Source organism: Drosophila novamexicana, unplaced genomic scaffold, assembly GCF_003285875.2.
Source record: "Drosophila novamexicana strain 15010-1031.04,08,12 unplaced genomic scaffold, DnovRS2.1 tig00000820-arrow-pilon, whole genome shotgun sequence".
Lineage (NCBI taxonomy): Eukaryota > Metazoa > Arthropoda > Insecta > Diptera > Drosophilidae > Drosophila > Drosophila novamexicana.
In genome coordinates, this window is record NW_020824828.1 from 2,664,399 (window position 1) to 2,684,104 (window position 19,706).

Below are 19,706 nucleotides of genomic sequence, written 5' to 3' on the forward strand. Positions count from 1 at the left end.
GCACAAGTAACAAACACATCGAACAAAGGCATAAATCAACAACAAAAACAGAAAAATGATTTATTTTTACACACAGAAAGAGAAAGAAAGACCTGAGCTCCGGAGTGAGAGAGTCGAGTAATGAGGGCTTAGCCCGCCACGTATATACGTATATGATTGCTTCTAATAAGAAAAGTGGCAAAAGTGTACAACACGGGGAAAATGCCGACAATGGGGGAAGGCAGCAGCAGCAACAGCAACAACAACAATAACAACAACAGCTCCACAATCATTCTGAGTGCCAGGCAGGATCTGGCCAGGCGCAAGGTAAGGCATATAGGCAGCATGCCTGCTACCAATAATAAAGTAATCAAAGTGATATGGTGTTGATGCTGGGGCACCATTGGGCAGGGGCAGGGGCGGGGGCGGGGGCGTGGTGTGGTGTGGTGTGCGAGTGTATCCTGCTGCCCATCTGTTCGTGTGTTGCCATGCCACATATGGCCAATTGTGTATTTGTGTTGTGTCTTGGTATCCTGTGATTATGCCATTAAGACATCGCAAAACACCGCATAGATGCGCCCACTACCACTATAACCATCATAAGCTCAACCCCCTTCCCATAAGAAGGCAATCGAATTAAGGCCTCGGATCGGACTGGCTTTGTTGCCAATGGAACAGTTTAATCCGTGTGTGTGTGTTAGACAGAAAAATACACTTATTTCAAGACTGATAAATGAGTAAGCCTCAAACAATATGCTATCAACATTTGTATGTTTTGTATGGAAAATAATAGAATTTATTAGGAAACAGGAAGCATCATAGACGAAGGGATCGAATGCGAGATACTCTACATGTACTGTTAAATCAGCTTTGAACTGGAGAAAATGGGCGATAGAGACTCGGTCAAAAAAAATAATCATATGATGCGAGCTGGTAAGAAAATAACAGTCGTGCTTTAAAATAATAAGTGTTTATTCATAAATTATACATGTTGCAATTGCGATTCAACAAAAAAAAAATGTATACCTTTTATGTAGATGTCCCTCAGATTGCTAGGAATGTCTTTTTAGAAGCAATTGCTTTTAAACTAGACTCTGTTATCAGGGAAATGTTTGCATTTTTTTGGAATTGGCACAGCTTGATCCTTCCTATAATACTTCCTTTAAGTGGGTTGTCAGTATAATGAAATTATCTCTGGACTACCATAACTACAAATATTTGTAAAGGTGCTGTATTCACTCTTTAGCTGGTTATAATCAGATTTAAATGTATATATACGCCAGATGAGGCCTTCAACTTTTAAATGTAGTCAATATATTCTTTTTTTGTAGCATTTACAGTATTCCTACATGCATAGAATATTCCAAGTTGAACCTAACCTAACTAAAACTAACCTAACTCTGATATTAACGTGCTTCATTTCAATCGAAACTTCGTGGAAACATGTGTTTTATTTGGTCTGGTTGGCTGCAACGGCGTGGGCTCTGCCCATAAATAGTTGCCTAATTACCGAACCCAGTGCCAAGTGCACTCACTCCAACAACCCCTCCTCACCGACATCCTGCCACGACACGTCTGCCTCGATCTAAAGCGAAAAACTTGCCGAAACAATGCACAAAAGAAACTCTGCCAAGCAAAAGCTAAGTGAGTTTGGGGTACACTAAAAACATATGCCAGAACACCGATTGCAATTAATCTTGTGCATGTTGAATACCCCAAACAATGCTTAGTTAGTGCCACTTCATGTGCCTCCCACTCACCTGCCACCTTCTCTAGACGCTTCTCGCTAGCTGCAGGTGGCAGCTTCTGTTTATTGGTAAACAACAAAAGTTTGCGGCGCACTTTTTTGGGCTGAAACAGGAACTGAGAGTGGGACAAACAGCGAGCGAGAGAAAGAGAGAGAGAGAGAGAGAGAAAGACGGGGGGAGACAGGTGGAGATATAGACAGTGGACGGGAATAGGAGTTTAGCTTATGTGTGGGCGCTGATCTATTGTCTCGCCTGTTGGCAGCAACCACAAACTTTGGCTGCATACTTCAAGGCGCAGCTAAACGACGCCCTTCCCACTCGAAGCATATGTGTGTGTAAGTTTGTGTGTGTGTTATAGACATTTGTGAGGTATCCCTTAAATACCAATTTATGGCACAGGCAGATAAAGTCCCAAATCTGCACTTAATCTTTTGCATTGTTTAATTTCGGCTCATTGAGTTAGCGACGCCAAAAATGCCGCACACATACAAAACAGCCACAAGCGTGTGTGCTTGTGTGCGCGTGTGTGTGGGCGCGTGGGCGTGGCTGGCAGCGACGTGGGCCAGCACTGTGCAGAGGCGCGCGCGTTTTGGGCGCACTTAAGTTGCTTGCCAAATAAATCGTTGTCGACGTTTACAATATCTATGTGTGTGTGTGTGTTGGTATGTGTGGCTGCTTTTTCTGTGTGTGTGTGTGTGTGTGTGTGTGTGTGTGAGTGTGTGTGAGTGCAATATTCGATGCTTTATTTCAACCGCAGCAAAAACAACAGCAACAGTTCGTTCAACAGGCGCCACAGTCCTTGTGCACCCTCGCAACCACCCTACCCCACCACCCCGCCCCTATTCCAACCGCCCACACGCTCCACTGCCTGGCAGCCTCGACAAAAGTTGTTTGCTGCTAGTTAAAACTTACAACTTGCGCGTTATTTCCTGCCACACACACACACACGCACACACATACACACAAACACACATGCGGCAAGCTGAATGTGCGCCCCTTGGAATATGTCCCCCTATCAGCCCCATCCCCCTTTAACCGCAATGCCCTGCGTACTTAAGGTGTTAACGCAAAAGCTTGACTCATAAAATATTGAAAAAGCCGCAAAAACTTTGCACCAAAAAACGTGGCAGCAGCAAATAGAGCGGAACGGGAAGGAAAGAAGCACGACACACACACACACACACACACACACAGAACATCAGGGAAAGGGGCTGCAGGGCACTGGGGTGCGCAAAGCATGCTGACTAAGATAGCAGCTCCAAAGGTCGGAACCCCAAATTGAACGGTTAAGTGGCAACCGGCAAAAGTTTTTCACCTGCCTTTGACTGCCATTTGTTCCCCATTTCGTAGGGAGCAGAGGGGCTCGGGATACATGTTGTTCCTCTTGGCTCTGGCCTAAATGGATTTATTGACTTATTAGCGCTATTTGTTACGCCTTTTGCTTTGTTTTTGCGCTGCTAACGTAACAAGTTAATTGATAGTCAACACTGAACGAGCAAGGCTGATAAATCTGGATTACTGAACGCTTGGAACAAAATGGAATCGGACTATATTCCAAATATAGCTGCTATAATCTTAAATATCTTAAAGAACAGCAAGCCAGACGATTTGTATTTATGACAAATAGTAGACCACCTTCGCGTTATTCTCGTTAGATAAGTTAATTCAGCAGCACGCAGTTTTGTATACTGAATGTATATGTCAAGATTTGTATGCTACTTATCATTCGAATCTAGAAAGTAAGAAAATATTAAAGATCTGGAAATATTGTCAAGAAACGAGTCATAACTGTAGCCAAAGTAGACAGAGAAAGAGAAAGTGCATAATAGAAAAGATATTTAGACAAAAGAGAAGAGATCAGGGAAAGAAGCAACAGTTCAGTTATTTAATTTGCGCGTCATGCTGTACTCATGGATGCGGATGTGAGTGCGAATACGGCTTCCGCTGATGTTGAATGGGCTTCAGCTTCTGCCTCGGCTTTGACTTTGGCATTTTACGCGCTATTACCACCTTTTCGACGCAATAAAATATTATTTGAATAAAATTATATTCGGCTGATGCACCTCAATGCCTTTTAGATCTCTCTCGCTTTCTCCAAATATCTCTCCTATTCTGGCCGACTCGCAGTCTCGCACAGTGACTGCTGTAAATCAACGTCTCGATGACATTAAAATAAAATTTTAATGCCACGCAAAAGCGGCACGGCGCTGCGCCTCCATTTAGGCCAGAGTCTGAGCCAGAACCAAAGCCATTTTCTACTTTCCATTACCATTTCACATTTTCCGTGCAATTTTCTGTCGCTTTTTGATCGAAAACTTTTGCCACGGCTGCTGCTGCTGCTTCTGGCTGCTGGCTGCTGGCTGCTTAGGACGTGGGCGAGGGCGGCGTCAAGGATGGGCGTGGGCAGGCGCTATCATTTTCACCTTGGTTACACTGCACAGTTTATTTGAATTTATCAGCATGCACACGCCCATCGCCTCCTACCGCCGCCTGCCCAGCCTCCCCCCGTCTGGCCGAATGGCTCATTTTCATGGCTCATGGCAAATAATTGTAAATATTTGATACACAATAAGGCAATAAAAATAAAATTGAAATTTTCGCTTTGTGCACGGCGTTGCCACTGTTGTCGTTGTTGTTGCTGTTGCCAATCTTGTTGCGCTTGTTGTTGTTGTTGTTGCTGCTGCCTTTTATTATTATCATCGTTGTCGTTTTCGTCCTGTGGAGTCGTCGTAAAGGAAATTGATACATAAGTCATTTTTATTGGCATATTCTTTTGTGTAATTACGGCACAGGTAATTTGAATTTCCTGCCCTTTTTTTTATTTTCCCATTTCATTTTTTGGTGCCTTCTTTTCAGCTTTTCCTCTTCACATATTCAATTTATGAGTGTTGGTAAATTCTGAAATATTATGCGTAATGCGTTTATTTGCTTTTTATATGATTTAATACGGTTTTAAATTTTAAAGAACTATTGTATTATATTATTAAATGGGTTAGAAGCGTATAATATAGTTACCTTTAATCAGTGTTACAAGCAGGAAAACTCATCGCGGACCCAATTAAGTGTTTATATACATTCTTGGTCAAATCGTCTCCCTACATAAATCCCTAAATCAATATCAACGTTATGTAACACTCCCACATTCTTTCAGTCCATCATCTAAATATCGCCCTTTTATGCGAATTTCGTACAAGAATGTTTTGCATGCTTTCTCAAGCTCTTTCCATCTGCCTCGCGCTCTATCTCTCTCTCTCTCTCCCTCTCTCTTCCATTACTTCTACCAGTACATTCTCTATGTCTCAAGTATCGATTGGGTATCGCCTTTCAATGTGATTCTCATGATCTTTTAAAATATTTAACAACAATGTTTACCCTCTTTTTCTCAAGCCAACTAAATCTGATGTGCTTCATAGACACGATTCACTGCACGCCAAATTAAAATACAGTCTTAACCTATTGAATTCCGTTTAAGTATTTATTTATACAGCGATTTCAAGTTGTTTTTATGGCGGGTAGCTCCATCAATTGGCAGCACATTTAAAGCTACAATTTGGCATCTGTCTGCCCGTAACGAGTATTCTGATACTTATTGTTATGGCGTCTGACAGACCAGAGAGCGAGTGAAAGTTGGATGGAAAGAAAGCCACAGTTAAATTAGATTAACAATTGTAAAAGTAAATATTCGAGTAAAGGATGCATTACATCGAATGGTTCTGTTGCCCCCGTTTGAATAGAATTGCAATTCTTGTGAAATGAAATCGAAAAGCTTATAAAATTTTATGAAATGAAACCTTAAGAACTTTGCAAGACATTCGAAACAGAGGAGATTCAGGCAGCAAAATGGAGTGACAAAAGGGAAACTAAACGAAGAGGGGAGAAGACAACTTGAAGATGTAGTGATATAAACTTGAACTGAAACTAAAGTTTGAACTGAATAATATTTATATAACCTGGAACTACATTTCATTAAGGAAAGGATAAGACCAAGAGGGAGGGATATATATAGAGAGCGAGTGAGAGAGACAGAGAGAGAGAGAGGGAGGAAGAGAGAGAGAGAGAGAGAGAAATGGGAAAATGGGAAAGAGAGTTGGCTTAGACATCTAAAAATAACACATTTTCTTTATCTCATTTGGGTCACATCCACTTTCGAAATATATTTTAAGTAATATTTATGTGCCTTTTTACTTAGTTTTACAATCACTTTTTTTTTGTTTTTCTTTTGGTCACCAATTAATTTTTATTTATGTGCTTTGCGTTTTTTAGCTGAGTATTTTTTTTATTTTATTTTTAATTTTGTGTGTCCCCTTATCAAACAAACAGTTGGCAAAATGATAAATGCCGTTGCTTTTGTATACGTCCACGAAACACCCCTTGCCCCAAAGCCCAGGCCCCAACCCTCTGTCCGAAGCACACCCATTTGGTAATTTAATATTTTTGCAACCAAAAAACGAAGAAAAAATGAAGAGAAAAAAATTATATGAGAAAAATGATATTTCAGAAGAGCGAGCGCGGCTAAAAAATGACAATTTTTAATTATCAAATGCGTTTAATGATAAAAATTGTTTATTATGGGGCCAGGAAGAGGGTTGGGCCACGCCTTGGGGTTGGGACGCTTTCTGCTTGGACGGCACTGCGTCTTGGCTTTTAATTTATGATTTATTTGTGTGGGTGGCTCGCCTATAATAATTAATATTGCACACAAGCAAAAGACACCTACCCCCAATGCTCTCCTACAATACATACCGCAGGCAACACAATCCCTGAGGAAGCCAGCAGAACGCTGCCAGTGGTCGCTGGAGCCGGGGGAAGGAGGGGGGCTGTAGGGTAGCAGCAACAGCTCCAAACGCAATATTTTCATAAATCTTTTTGCCGCGACGACGGAGCAGTAAGTGCAATGTCATTGAGGCAGAAGTGGCAGCAAGCAGCGCGGGGAATAAGCAGCACAAACACACACCGCACACACACACACACACCCACCCAACCCAACACAACCCAACCCACACACACACACACATGCCATGCCATGCTGTTATCCCTTTCGTAAGACAAAACCCAAGTGCACCCAGGCCAACATCTTTTACGTCGGCGTCGTCTTGAGCCCTGCGCCAGGTACAAGAACGAAACGGAAAAAAATTAAAAGTATTTCTCGAATTATTGTTAATGATGATTAAAAGTATGTGTACCTGCATAATACACAGCACAGCTCAGCAAAACACACACACACGCCCCTTCCCTCCCACTTTTCCGGTCTGCGGTTGGGCATAATCACAATCAAATTTTGTGGCCTGGCAACGCTTAGCATCGTTTCCCCAAACGTCCTCCTAACTCGAACCGAGTGTTCACATGGCTTGTGAACTGACTTAATAATAATATGTAATCCAAAAAGCCAAAACACATATGAGCATAAACAACGCACTATGTATGCCCTAGGAACTGAGACAACAGAAGCTGGTACGAAGATAACTACTTAAAAATACTCAGATCTGGGTAAAATACTTGAGAATAATAACTAAAATGTCATATTTCATAAATCTTATATATTGCCCGCCTTTGTCCGAGGCAAGTTCCGTGCCTTTAGAGAGCATTAGTTAAGAATATGTTTTTTTTTTTTAAGGAAGCCTTTTATTTTTCTTATTCGTCCGCCTTTTATTCTCTTGGACTTAGTAATTTTACCAAATTATGATTTAAAACTAACTTTTATAGGCATGATCTGATTATCAGATATATTGAACCGACTTGGGTCGGAGCATCATTTGCACTGCCTTAAAGGAAAAGGGGTGTCTGCCAAGCCAATAAATGCCCTTTTGATATTTAGATGGCTCATTCAAGTACTGACCATTGAGGTTGCTGCAAGCGAGATGGAATACAGGTTTTATTAAGCTGATGGAATTGAACGAAATTTGAACTTTGACCTACCTGTGACCACATCGATCATACCACCAGGCGCCATGCTTCTGCTCCGCACAATTTCCGTCGCTCCTGTCATTATCAACGTCATGAGTGGAAAACTTTCGGTTTCTGGCAAAGTACAGGGCGTCGCTCGCATTGCCCGTGTAGGTGCCCAAAAGTTTCAGAGCGTAGGCCTCGCTTTCGCTGCCAACGCTAAAGTCCGCGTAGCGGGCAAAGTAGGTGGAATTATCAAAGGTCTCCAGATGGATGTACAGCTCCTGGGCCTGGGCCATGGTCAGCCTGTAGAGCTTCTCCATTCCGATAAAGAATTCGCCTTGCAAGCTGCCAAAACCTGCACGATAATCGCTCCAGTTTCGATAAAAGTTCTCGCTACCATCAATGCGACGCTGTATTACGGTCCAGCCTGGCCCAGCCAGTCGAGAATCGCAGAGCACATCAAAGGGATCGATGCCGGGTGCTCGTATCTTGTGTATATCGGAGGAGTTGCCAAACCAATGACAATTTGTCGATTGCAGCCTATCGACTTGGATCCTGTACTCCGATAACTGTGCCTGCACCTCATGCAGTTCCGATTGTAAATTCTTGATTTCCGATTGCTTTTGCTCGATTTGCATCTGGTTTGCATCGACTTGCAATCCGAGTGCGCTTCGTTGATCCAACATTCTCTTGACTTCCGCCTGCAGCTCGGCAATTTGTTGATCCTTATTCCTCAGATTATTTTCCAGCTCCTGGACTTTAACGTTATTCCAGTGAATTTCCGCATGCAGCTTCTCCAACTGCTCATCTTTGCTTTTCAGTTGGGATTTGTAGCTCTCGATCTGTTCCTTGGCTTCCTTCGCATCGGACAGCAGCTGCTGGATTTGCTCCTCCTTCTGTGTCACGTTCTTAGCTGTTGCCAATTGTAGTAGCTCATTCGCCTGAGCCGCTTCCTGCAGCTGCTCTATTTGAGCTTCCTTTGTCTTGGCCTGCAATTTGCAGCTGTCCAGCAATTCGGCCTGTTCCTTGGACTCTTTTAGCAGCTGCTCAATTCGAATGGTTTTATCCTGAACTTGTAGCTTGTAGGCCTTCAATAGCTCATCCTTCACATTGCTGTTGTTTCTATGGGAGTTGCACAAATCCTGCTGTTGCACTAGTTGGTGTTCCTTCTCCCTGAGCGCAGTCTCCGCAACGGCGAGCTTTATTTGCACTTGATCATATTTGGTCTGTATTTCGACCAGATTGTTCTCTTTATTTTGTATGACCTCATCAAATCGATCAATTTTCTCCTTTTTCACGGCAATTTCCTGCAGCAACGGTTGCATTATTCCAAAACATTTAACGCTGAACTCCGACTTCAGGTTTGTCGCTTGCAAGTCCTTGACAACAATCTTAAAATAGGATTTTAGAAATAGTTTATATAAACCTAATTATAATTTAACTGAATATCATACCACTCCGAAAGCGAGCACCATGGTTTGTATCAACATAAATAATAAAAGAATTTGTTTGAAAAACATTTTTAGCTTGAGAATGTGACTGAAGCGCAAATGAACTGAAACAAAACTAAATTTCGCAATCGGCCTCAGCTGCTACCAAGGGTCTAGAAGCTGCGCTTTGATATACCCTGTTTTAACAAATGTGTGTAAAAAGGGTATCTTCATATATGGGGATATACGGAACAGTGATAAGGCAATTCTATTATATATATAAATAAAATAAAAATTAAAAATATATATATATATGTATATTTACGTATGTTAACAAAGTACAAAATAGAATGATAGAGTTCACTTCAACTTCATTTAACCAATATGTTGATTCCTATTTTCTGAAGGCTACAGGGTATCAGCTTTAATAGCACTCTAGACCTAATCAGTTTTCTGTTTTACTTTTTTCGACAGCTTACTCATTCATATTCAAAATATATTTATGCATATGTTTGTATACGTATGTTTGTATACGTATAACATATGCATATACTGATAAGGAATGGAGACTGTGTGAGCGTGTCAGAGAGAAGAGAGAGAGAGAGAGAGGGAGAGAGAGAGAGAGGGAGAGAGAGAGAGAGAGAGAGAGATAGAACGCGTTTCTGCGCACTTCTATGTTTTATATTATATTATATTTATATTACAGATTTCCATATCATGTGCTATGCCCAGATCACATCCGTTAAAAATGTTAACTCTCTGCATGTAAATGTATTTGGGTGTTATTTTTGAAGTGAGATTCAATTACAAACATGACTAATTGTATAAAGTGCATAAATATATATAAAAACGTGATCAACTGGAGTTCTCTACATAAATAACGAACTTCGTTTCATTATACTTTGAAAATGAAAAAAAGAAACGTTGCTCAAAATCGAACAAATTCATCGTGCAATAAAATTAAAAAACTTTTATATTACAATATTTTTTATAATGTTATCAGAATTTGAGGAAATTTATTTGTTTTTGTGAGCGTCAAAAATATTCGGTTCTTATCGTCCAAACATTTCCATAGCCCTACAAAGGCGTTGGATCCAAGTTCAAGTTTACAGATTGATAATCTTTAGCTCGATGCTAAAGTGCATAAGAAATATGAAGTACGCCCAAACTTGAAATTGTCGCAGACCAAATACATTTTTCAAAATATTAATTATATCAGCTTTCAAATATAGGTATAGTATGCTGATCCCATACCTGCATTACTTATATTCTATACAAGATTTGTATTTTCAGCCATAATATAATTAACGAATTAAATTCAACGTAGAATAATGAAAAAAAATGGCTAATTGGTGATCATATGCTTTGAAAGCTAGACAACTGATAGTTTTAGTATAGTAAACAGATGTGGCATAAGTAATGGTTAAATCCAATCTCAAGTACAAAAAAATCTTGAAAACTGCAGGAATGAAACATTTTTGTTTACCATCTGATCTCGAGCTCGAGCTCGTGTTTAAAGATAGTTGCTCAAATATTATGTGATATGTGTATCACACTTTTCATCTTCAAGCTCGACTTTGAGGCTCTGCTATATACAAGATTGAAGAAATGTTTTCACGCAGCGCATGGTAATGATTTATCTCTTTCGGCCTATAATTTAATTAACATTAAACTCGTTTTCAAATATCTACATGAATATAATTGAAGGTAGTTCGAGTAGATTGTTAGAGACATCTAAAAGTTGCAACATAAAACTTGGCCCGGGCAAGGCCGGAAAAAGCCCGCTAGTATTATGTGATGCATGTACCTACTCATATGTATGCATAAAAGATACCCCAGCTAGCATCCAGAGACTTGGGATGCGTCAAACTGCTCGCGAACAAAGGGGCAACGCTTGCGTGTGGCAACACTCGATAACATAATTATCTGTCATAATCAGTAGGCGTTGAAATGTGCAATTTCAAGTGCAATTTAATGTGCACCAACAGCCAACAGGCAACAGCAACAGATAGCACAAAAGTGCGTGGCGTGTGGCGGCGGCGACGGCGGGGGTGTCAGGTGTTGGCAGGGTTGCCAGGTTGCCTGCTTTGGGGCGCTGTCGTCTAAAGCATTCAGTTTGTGTTCTGAAAATTCGCATCAGATTATTGCAATAAACATAATTATGCGAGCTGCATATGATTTTTCAATTAAACACATGCAACACAACTCCCCAATTGCCGGCGACGGCGGCAACGGTTGCTGCTGCCACGGCTGCTGTTGCTGCCACGCGGGTGGTTGACGCTGACGAGGCAAATAAAAAGCCATCCACATGCATAGGCAATGCAAATGTGCAGCAATATGTGAGTGTGTGTGTGTTTGTGTGTGCTGCTGCTGCTGCTGCAGGGGTGCTGCAGGGCAGAGGAAGGCCGCCAGGGTCTGGGGCTTCTGGTTATGGGTGGGCGAACTGATGACATGACCAACCAATTGCTGCTCGTTGCGGGTGTTTGTAATGCATATTTGTTAATTAAGTGTCGCATGTGGCTGTCGCTATGTCTCTGCGTGTGTGTGTGCGAGTGTGTGCAATTGTAACGGTGCTTAAGTGGAATCAATGGATTGTAATGCACAGATAATCATTTTTAGCAAAAACACAGCCCATTGCAAGGCCATAAGCAAAACCCCAACCCCGATCCCCGCACCCAACCCTATGCACAGCCCTTTATGCATGCTGTGCTGCACGAGAGAGAGACAGGGAGAGAGAGAGAGAGAGACAGTGGGATGCTGGGGCAGCTGTCATTATGCGCGCGTATTTTGGAGAGCCTTGCCATATGCTGGGCGTTGCCACTCTGCTTGTCAATGACAAATGGCACAGCGTGAAATAACGGGACAACGGCAGCAATTGCAATTGCAAATTTCAATTAGACGAGGTGTTGATGCAGAAACTGAATTTTGTGCCTTCCAATTTTTGTATTTTGTATTTAGAATTTTAAGCATGCAAGTACTTGACAAAGCTCTAAATCACACTAGACGCCAGACCCTTCAGATACCCTCGCAATTCGCAAGCTCCCTCTTAATTTGTTCGGCGAATACTCCGCGAACTCCTTGAAATTGATAACCTCTGTATATTTAATGACAAATTATTATTATACCAAAACTAAAGCTTTTTTCTTAAGAAATATTGAACTGTTCAAGGGAATAAAAACATGTAAAATGTTGGAATGTAGTCCCAAGTCTTAACCGATTTCTGACATTACAAAACTTTAGCATCTTTCTTGCCAAAATGCTCAAGCTTCTGCAACTAATCCAAAATATATATTATTTCCACTTGGGATTGCAGCTTGGTTCTGGTTAAACCCTATACAGATAACATTTTGACCAATTGCCTAAATAGTTGGGAATGAAAAGCTTGCATTAAGTTCAGGTCCTTGAAAGCGAAATTATTTTATGTTTGACAAGTCGGAAAGAAGCTTAAGATAAGTAAGAAATACACATATATGTAAAACGCCTGCAGTGCCAAATGGATCCACCCAAAATAAAGAATATTATAATAAGAAATTAGCAAAAGTAAACAACAACAATAAATGAACAGATGTCATTGGGTTAGTGTGATATTTGTCAGGAAGGTGGTCTCCAGTTCGTAGTTGTCTATTGTGTACTTGCCCTTGGGAAATGAACAGTCCTGTTCGGGCAAATTTGACTTCTCGTTGACGAACTGACAGAATCGCTTGTTCACAATCAACATTAAGGGTCCTATCATTTTGGTATCCTCTTTGTAGGCGTGCACTAGCAGCGATACCTGAAGAGTTTAATAAGATATAATACATATATATAATATATTATATATAATTTGGAAAGTGTCTTACCGCCTGCTCATTACCCATATTTCTTTTAAATTCGATATCCCCGTCCAGGGTATACTTGTTGCGTGCCACATGATTTGTGCGCAGCGTGCCCCAATCGAACAATTCAACATCGACTTCGGACTTAGACATATTTTTGAACGAGTTAAGCTCGACGCTATAGCTCCTGTCCTCGGCCCTGGCGTACACCAGCAACATCAGTCCAACAACCAACAGGCCCGAGAGATATTCCAACTAAATTAACGACTGCTTCACAGCCAGCACACTCTTTATATATGAGTCCGAAAAGCCCAAGTTCTTATCTTGCATGCAATATCATTGTTTCTCGAACCTTAAACAGTTGAATCTTGTTTATAGATTGACCATATTATATATATATATTATTATTTATCTGTCAAATTCACAATTTTATAGCTTTATAATATAGTAAAGTTATATAATTGTATATTTCTACATTTAACATGCTATGGATTGTACACCTTATGCGATTACAACCACAATTTGTTAATACTATTATCATAATAATGTCTAGGTCAAAGTTAATGAAAGCTGACCTCATTCATCTCTATTAATAATACTGTTTGCGCTGACCAACTTACTGGCTGACTAACTACCTGACTAATTGGTGATCAACACACATCATAAGCAGAAATAGCCGAAGCTGAAGCTGAAGCGGCCTCAACTATGAAGGAGTCAGCGACTTGAACAATGCAGGAGGCAGTGGCTGTGGCTTTGGCGGATTAGGTGACATCAATAATAACAAAATGGTACGTATTTTAAACATAATATATAAACTAAAAGTAACATTTATTTCCATCGTATGCATGCGTTTTGATTTGTATGTATGTATTTAAATATGTGATTCATATATGTTTTTACTTATTTAAGTGAGGTTTTGCAAGCAAGTTGCGTTTTTAAGCTAATATATCTTTCTATGCTTTCAGTGTTTATATAAAAATGCTTCTCCTGCCTACTGATAGATGACGCTAATATGATCGTGTGTGTGAAGTTTCTGATGATACGTACGTAATTCAAGTATATATTAATATAAGTAGGTCCAATAAAGTTGTCATTATCATTTATAGATATGTATTTCTAAAGCAAGGTGCAGGTAAAGTAATTGTGGCCCAGTTTACAATAAATAATAATATAAATTTTCGCATTTAAACATTTTATTTTTTACAAAAAAGTACATAAAAAGCGTAGCTGCATATTAAAATTGCTTTTCCATAATTAATTTTGGCTAAAATTTTATTTTATTTGAGCTTGGAACGTTACCAACTCCACCTATTTGAAATTACAGCCTAAAATCACCAAAATTACCTACCCCCTTAACTCTGCTGGGGCTACTGCCCCCGCTGCAGGGCGTGCACAGTCAACCGGCTCTTAACTTTTCAACAAGACCGCCTGCCTTTTGGTTGGAATTCTCCAAATATTTTATGCCAACTAATCTCTTAACACTCTATTGAGACATGTAAACTTTTAATAGCATTTGCTGTTCCAAACTCTGTTCAGCCGCCCTCTACTATTTGGCGTTTGAGTCTGGGGTCTTGGGTACTCCTTGGGCTTTGGCTTGGCTTGGCCTTGGCGCTTGTCCCTTAAGTTTTTGGCGCTCGCTGCTTGTTTTATGGCCTGCAGCAGTTTTCGTGTTTGAACATCAAAAGTAATAAATTCATCGAACACAAATTTTGCACGCCAGCCAATGGTGACGGCAGGTGGCAACGCCAAACGCCGTTTCAGACTCGTTCTTGTTGTTATTGTTGTTGTTTTTGTTGATGTTTTAGGTCGCGCCTTTGCCGTACTCAATAACTTCCGGCGAGAGCCCCACTCACCCATCTACCCGCCCCCGCCTTGCTTTGTTGCTGCAAAGTTATTTAAGTAACTGTCTTGGCTTGTTTTCGCCCTTACATTGATTGTGTTGCCACACTAGAATGGGCAGGGTTGCCATATAGCGGCAGCTTAGCCTTCATAAATATCCGTGTGTAAGGAAAAGTGCCAAGCTTGTGGGCTGTTCCAAAGTTTAGCTCAAGCACTTGCAACAGTTCAATTTATGAAATCGAATATGGTATTGTGGTTAATTTCATCTGCATCCAATCTTCATGAAGTTGCCAAAAGAAAGTGACAACTTAAATACATTTTAGTGGAAATATGGTTTATGGCTGTTACATATGATTGTCGAGAACAAAACCAATTACAAAACATTATTTCAATTCTTATAAATAATTGGGTAGAGTTTTCAATAAATAAGCAGGAATTGCTGTCTTCTCATGATAATTACATACCGAATATTCATACTGAAAATAAATTGTAATTCATTCGATCATCTTTAAATTTATATTTAATATATCATTGGCCCGCACAAAAGTAGGCAATAGTATTTAGTGTCTCTATAAAGCTCTCGCTTATGCTTTGGCGAAGTATGTTTAATTAAAGCAATGTGTGCAATAATTACAAGTACTTCAAACACAAAAAGGAAAGAGCAAAGAAGAAAAATAAGAAAAAGCCAACGGCTAAATAAGAGTCACGTAAGCAAATGCACAGCGTGTCATTTTCATAAAAGCCGCTCGCGCCGCTGCCGACACGACTGTCAGTGCTCGATTTTCCTGCTGGGGCTCATACAAATGGCAGAATGGACGAAAATGGAGGGAGAGATGTATATGTGTGTGTGTGTGTGTGTGTGCGTGTGCGCCTGTATTAAAAGAATTGCAGCGAAATTAAAATAAAATAAAATTTACGTTGAATTAAAAACACGCAAGCAAATGAAACAGCGGCAAAGGAAACAACACAAAACAGCGAAACAAATAACTGGTTCTGCGGGACGAGTCGACGAGTCGACGAGCTGGCGACTCGGCGAGTCGTGACTTCATTTGCTTGACACTTCTCCGGAGCAAAGAAAAGTGACAGCGGCCATCGCCAGTAAAGGACGTCAACGATGGCAGCGCTGCTGCCGCCGCTGCTGCTGCCGCCGCGGATGCTGCTGCTGTGGCGTCAAGTGTGTGCCATAAAAAAAGGAAGGGCGCAAAAGCAAAGGCTGCAAACGATTCCTAATTGAAAACTATTAAATTCTGTCTTTTTTTTCTCGCGCGCGCTGCTACTTAATTATACCCTACAACAAACAATAGAAGAGTGTAATGATTTAGTGCCAATTTATGTAACCGGTAGTGGGAGTGGGCACCTTCGAGCCGTTAATTCATAATACTCCATTTCCGAATCGATCGAGCCGGGTCCGGGTACGGGTGTCTGTCCGTCCGTCTTTTGTTAGCCAATTAGCCGCATTTCCTCGATATCGAAGTTAGCTTGAAAGCTTGTCCGTGGTGTGTACAGGGTATCTGCCAGTCGCCCGCTACCGGCTGGAATACACTTATTTTTTCTTTGCGCTGGCCTTCACCCACGCTTCTCTCTCTCTCTCTCTCGCCCAGTGTCTCTTCCGCTGCTGTCGTTCGTTCTTTGGTCCAAATTGGAACTTGAATTTCATTTCGAATGACATTCGCTCCATCACGCGTCAACTGCAGCCAACGTTGGCAGAGCACGTAGCGACAGCGGCAAAGGCAAAAAAATATATATATTTAAAAAAATGGCAGAAAAAAAAAGCGGACATTTTCATTTGAGCATATTTAATTAGATGCAATTATTTATGGTATTAAATAGATGAGGCAGTAAATGTGCTGTACACTTGCGTTGTCTCCACACTTCTCTCTTCCGCCCTCTCTCTCGCTCTCGCTCACTCACTCACTTCTCAGCTCTATAAAATGCAAAATAAGATAGAAAAAAAAATGAAAAAATTGAAATAAAATGCTAAAGAATTGCGTCGTCTTTGCCGTCGTTGGTCGGTCTGTTGTTAAAAAAGAAAATTTCAATTCCTGGCACAATTTCTGCAGCAATGCCACGCCCACGCCCACACCAACGCGCTGCGCATCATTTACCAACACAACCATAACAATGAGCCGGTAACGGGAATGGGTGGGCATTGGGCATTGGGCGTTGGGCGTTGGGCGTTGGGAGCGAGCAAATGGAATCCTGTCGCTGGGCACTTGGCCGAAGGAGTGCATTTAAATGGCAGGAAATTTGAAAAAAATTGAAATTTAAGTCTTTGATATATTGAAGTCGATTTATTTGCCGCCTTTTTGCCACACCCAAGTGTTAGTCATTTCTTTAAACTTTGACCAATTTCTTTCTTTTTGCATACCACTTGGCTCCATTGTCTGATAAGGCCAGCACGGCAAATGGCGTGCACCGAATGAATGGAACGCTGGCCAAGACCGTAGATCTGCAACGTTTGATCTTGTTGAATAAGGATATAAATGAATACTGGCATTTCCTACTGTTTCTAGTTTCGATTATGGTCGAAGCAACCAATAATTATCGATATTGATTCACTACGAAATTTAATCAAGTGGACTTACATTCAAAAAGGGTAAATAAGTTGATTGAAGCAATAATATTCTCTCTTCTATTTAAAATGTTTGAATTTACGATTATTTTCAGAACTCAAGACTTATTACCATCATAATGTTTCATTTCCAATACGTTTCCATATTTTTAACTGCATACTTTTAGGCGCGATGTGAATGATAAGTGTTTTGGTTAATCCATTATCGAATAAACTGAATCGATAAACAATTATTTCTACTGGCACGTTATTTGAATATATTTGTTAACAAATGCACGTAAACATAATCGACTAATAGATACCCTTAACCTTATTTTGTTCGAGCGATATTTGCGGCTTATCAACTATATATCTTACACATCTTGAGTGGCTTTGTTAGTGGTGGTAGGCAAAAGATGGAATCAGTTTGGTGCAATGGATAGCTGAAACGGATAATGCCGAGTGATAAATGGTATTCCAAGGCACAAGGCCTACTCGTGCGCTGGAGATGAAGAACGGAGGCCAATAAACCGCAGTTAATAGCGCGTGACCATGGCATGCCAGTCAACCCTTTCGCACCTTGTCCGGCAAGACAAATCACACACAAATTGACAAACGTTTAACATAATTTACACGGCAAAGCCAAACGACTTACGCTTGACCACACCAGTCCACCAGAGAGTATGGCATTCGTGTTCGGGTCGTGAACGTGTTTTCATGTCCCAGTATTGACCCTTTCGACCCGGTCAAACCCTTGTCAACGTTGCGTAGCCGAAACTATTAAAAATATCAACAGACACTTGAGGAAAGTTGAAAAGGAGAAAAAAAAACCCAGAACCGAAACCCAAAGAACGCTCTTCGCCGGAGCTGGATTGTCATTTTTCACACGCTGAATGGCGTTACATATGTTCATGGTCAAATCGATTAAATAAATCATTAGCATCTTTTGTAGCCAATTTTCTTGCCTTTTTTGTCCACTTTTTCTCTTGTCGTCCTTTGTGGCGCGTGTCGCAAGTTTAACGATGTATTTGCTGTGCGTGTGTGTGGAAATTGTTTTTTAATATGACCAAATGGGGTCCGCTAGTGGCCAAGTGAGAATGCTTTTTGTGGGCTCACCACCACATCTTGTTCTTAGCCCCCCGCGACTCACCACCAACCGAAAAGTTGACATTTAATTTGTTGCGCTTTTGTTATGGAACGCAAGTTTGCGGTTCGAGTGGTGCTGGCAGCGAGCTAATTTATTAGCACAACACCCACTAAGAAAATAGCCCAGCAAATGCCCCAAAAGTATTCAATTGCAGTCTATGGGTATTCCTTTGCTGAACCCTTGCCGGAATGCCCTCACCAAGCTGGGCTAGTTCAAACTAGCCAGTTGGCCAGGCCAAGTGCTGATATCATGTTATTCGATTGCTCTTAATCCTCTCTATTTCAAATATTCTATAATTCTTTACATGATATAACAATATAGAATGGAAGCTCGCAATGCATTTCTATAACTCTTTTAATTTATCAGTCAATTTATATAGATGTATATATATAAATAATGTATAGATAATTTAGATAACTGAGATTTTTTTCTATTATTTTGTGCCTGCGTGGTCTGAAAATATTCAGTACTATCGTTTATTTAGCGCCCTTGGGCATTATGCTCTCCTAACCTCCGAATGCTCTCCTATACCGAATACATGCTAAACGCATCGCATTCTTAACTTGCGCGAGTTTTAAACTTTATATATATATCTCATAATAGTGCCCAAATCTCCAAAATTTATGAGTGTATCAAAAGTTCGGTGCGAATGCGACATTATTTCAAGTAAAATTATTATTTTCATTCCATTTCAATGTGCTCTGTGCATTTCGGGCCAAATCACTCCAGTGTTTATTTTCTATAAATATAAATTAAATGGGTGGCGTGCAACTGTCCAATAAATTTTGCCATTTTTATATTGCGAGACACCTTTTTATGCGGCATTGTGGCCGTGGCCATTGTGTCGCATCCCTGTCGCAGCCATGTCGAACCCTTTTCATTGTGACCGATCCAACCGAGCAACGTTTCTCCCCCCCCCCCCCCCCCCCCCCACCCCCCCCCCTTCCCCTCCTCAACCATTGGACTTGCTAAGGCGCAGCACAAGGAGTCCGCATCGTTGCGGGGCAAAATCATGTGACAATAGTTGCTTTATTTCGCCTTTTTTTGTTGGCTTCGCCTGCCGTTTCAGTTTTTTTCCTTTATTATTTGCTAATAAAACGCAATTTGTTTTATGGTTATATTCAACACTCCAAGTCCCCTGTTCCATACTGTTCGGGTTCGGGTGCATTTGCGCAACAGGCTGTCGTTTAATTCTGTGCGAAGAGGGTCATTTCGAAAGGAATAAATAGTGTTTCGTTGTTTTTAAGGTTAATATGTAGCTAATTTAAAGCGCAGCCTACTTAATGACCTTATCAGGCGTAGCCAACCTAA

General features: G+C 40.8%; 2 protein-coding genes across 2 annotated transcripts; both read right to left on the bottom strand.

The window, feature by feature from the left end:
• Window positions 1-7,358: 7,358 nt before the first annotated feature.
• LOC115764333 (angiopoietin-related protein 7-like) lies at window positions 7,359-9,154 on the bottom strand. Its single transcript, XM_030707284.1, has 3 exons — window positions 9,068-9,154; window positions 7,644-9,004; window positions 7,359-7,574 (listed from the first exon to the last, which is right to left on the bottom strand). Exons 1-3 carry the CDS (start codon window positions 9,131-9,133, stop codon window positions 7,445-7,447), a joined length of 1,557 nt encoding a protein of 518 aa, XP_030563144.1. The 5' UTR covers window positions 9,134-9,154; the 3' UTR covers window positions 7,359-7,444.
• Window positions 9,155-12,240: 3,086 nt separating this feature from the next.
• On the bottom strand, window positions 12,241-13,095 carry LOC115764386. Its single transcript, XM_030707352.1, has 2 exons — window positions 12,883-13,095; window positions 12,241-12,815 (listed from the first exon to the last, which is right to left on the bottom strand). The coding sequence occupies exons 1-2, from the start codon at window positions 13,075-13,077 to the stop codon at window positions 12,612-12,614; spliced, it is 399 nt and encodes a 132-aa protein (XP_030563212.1). The 5' UTR covers window positions 13,078-13,095; the 3' UTR covers window positions 12,241-12,611.
• Between the last annotated feature and the right edge of the window lie 6,611 nt (window positions 13,096-19,706).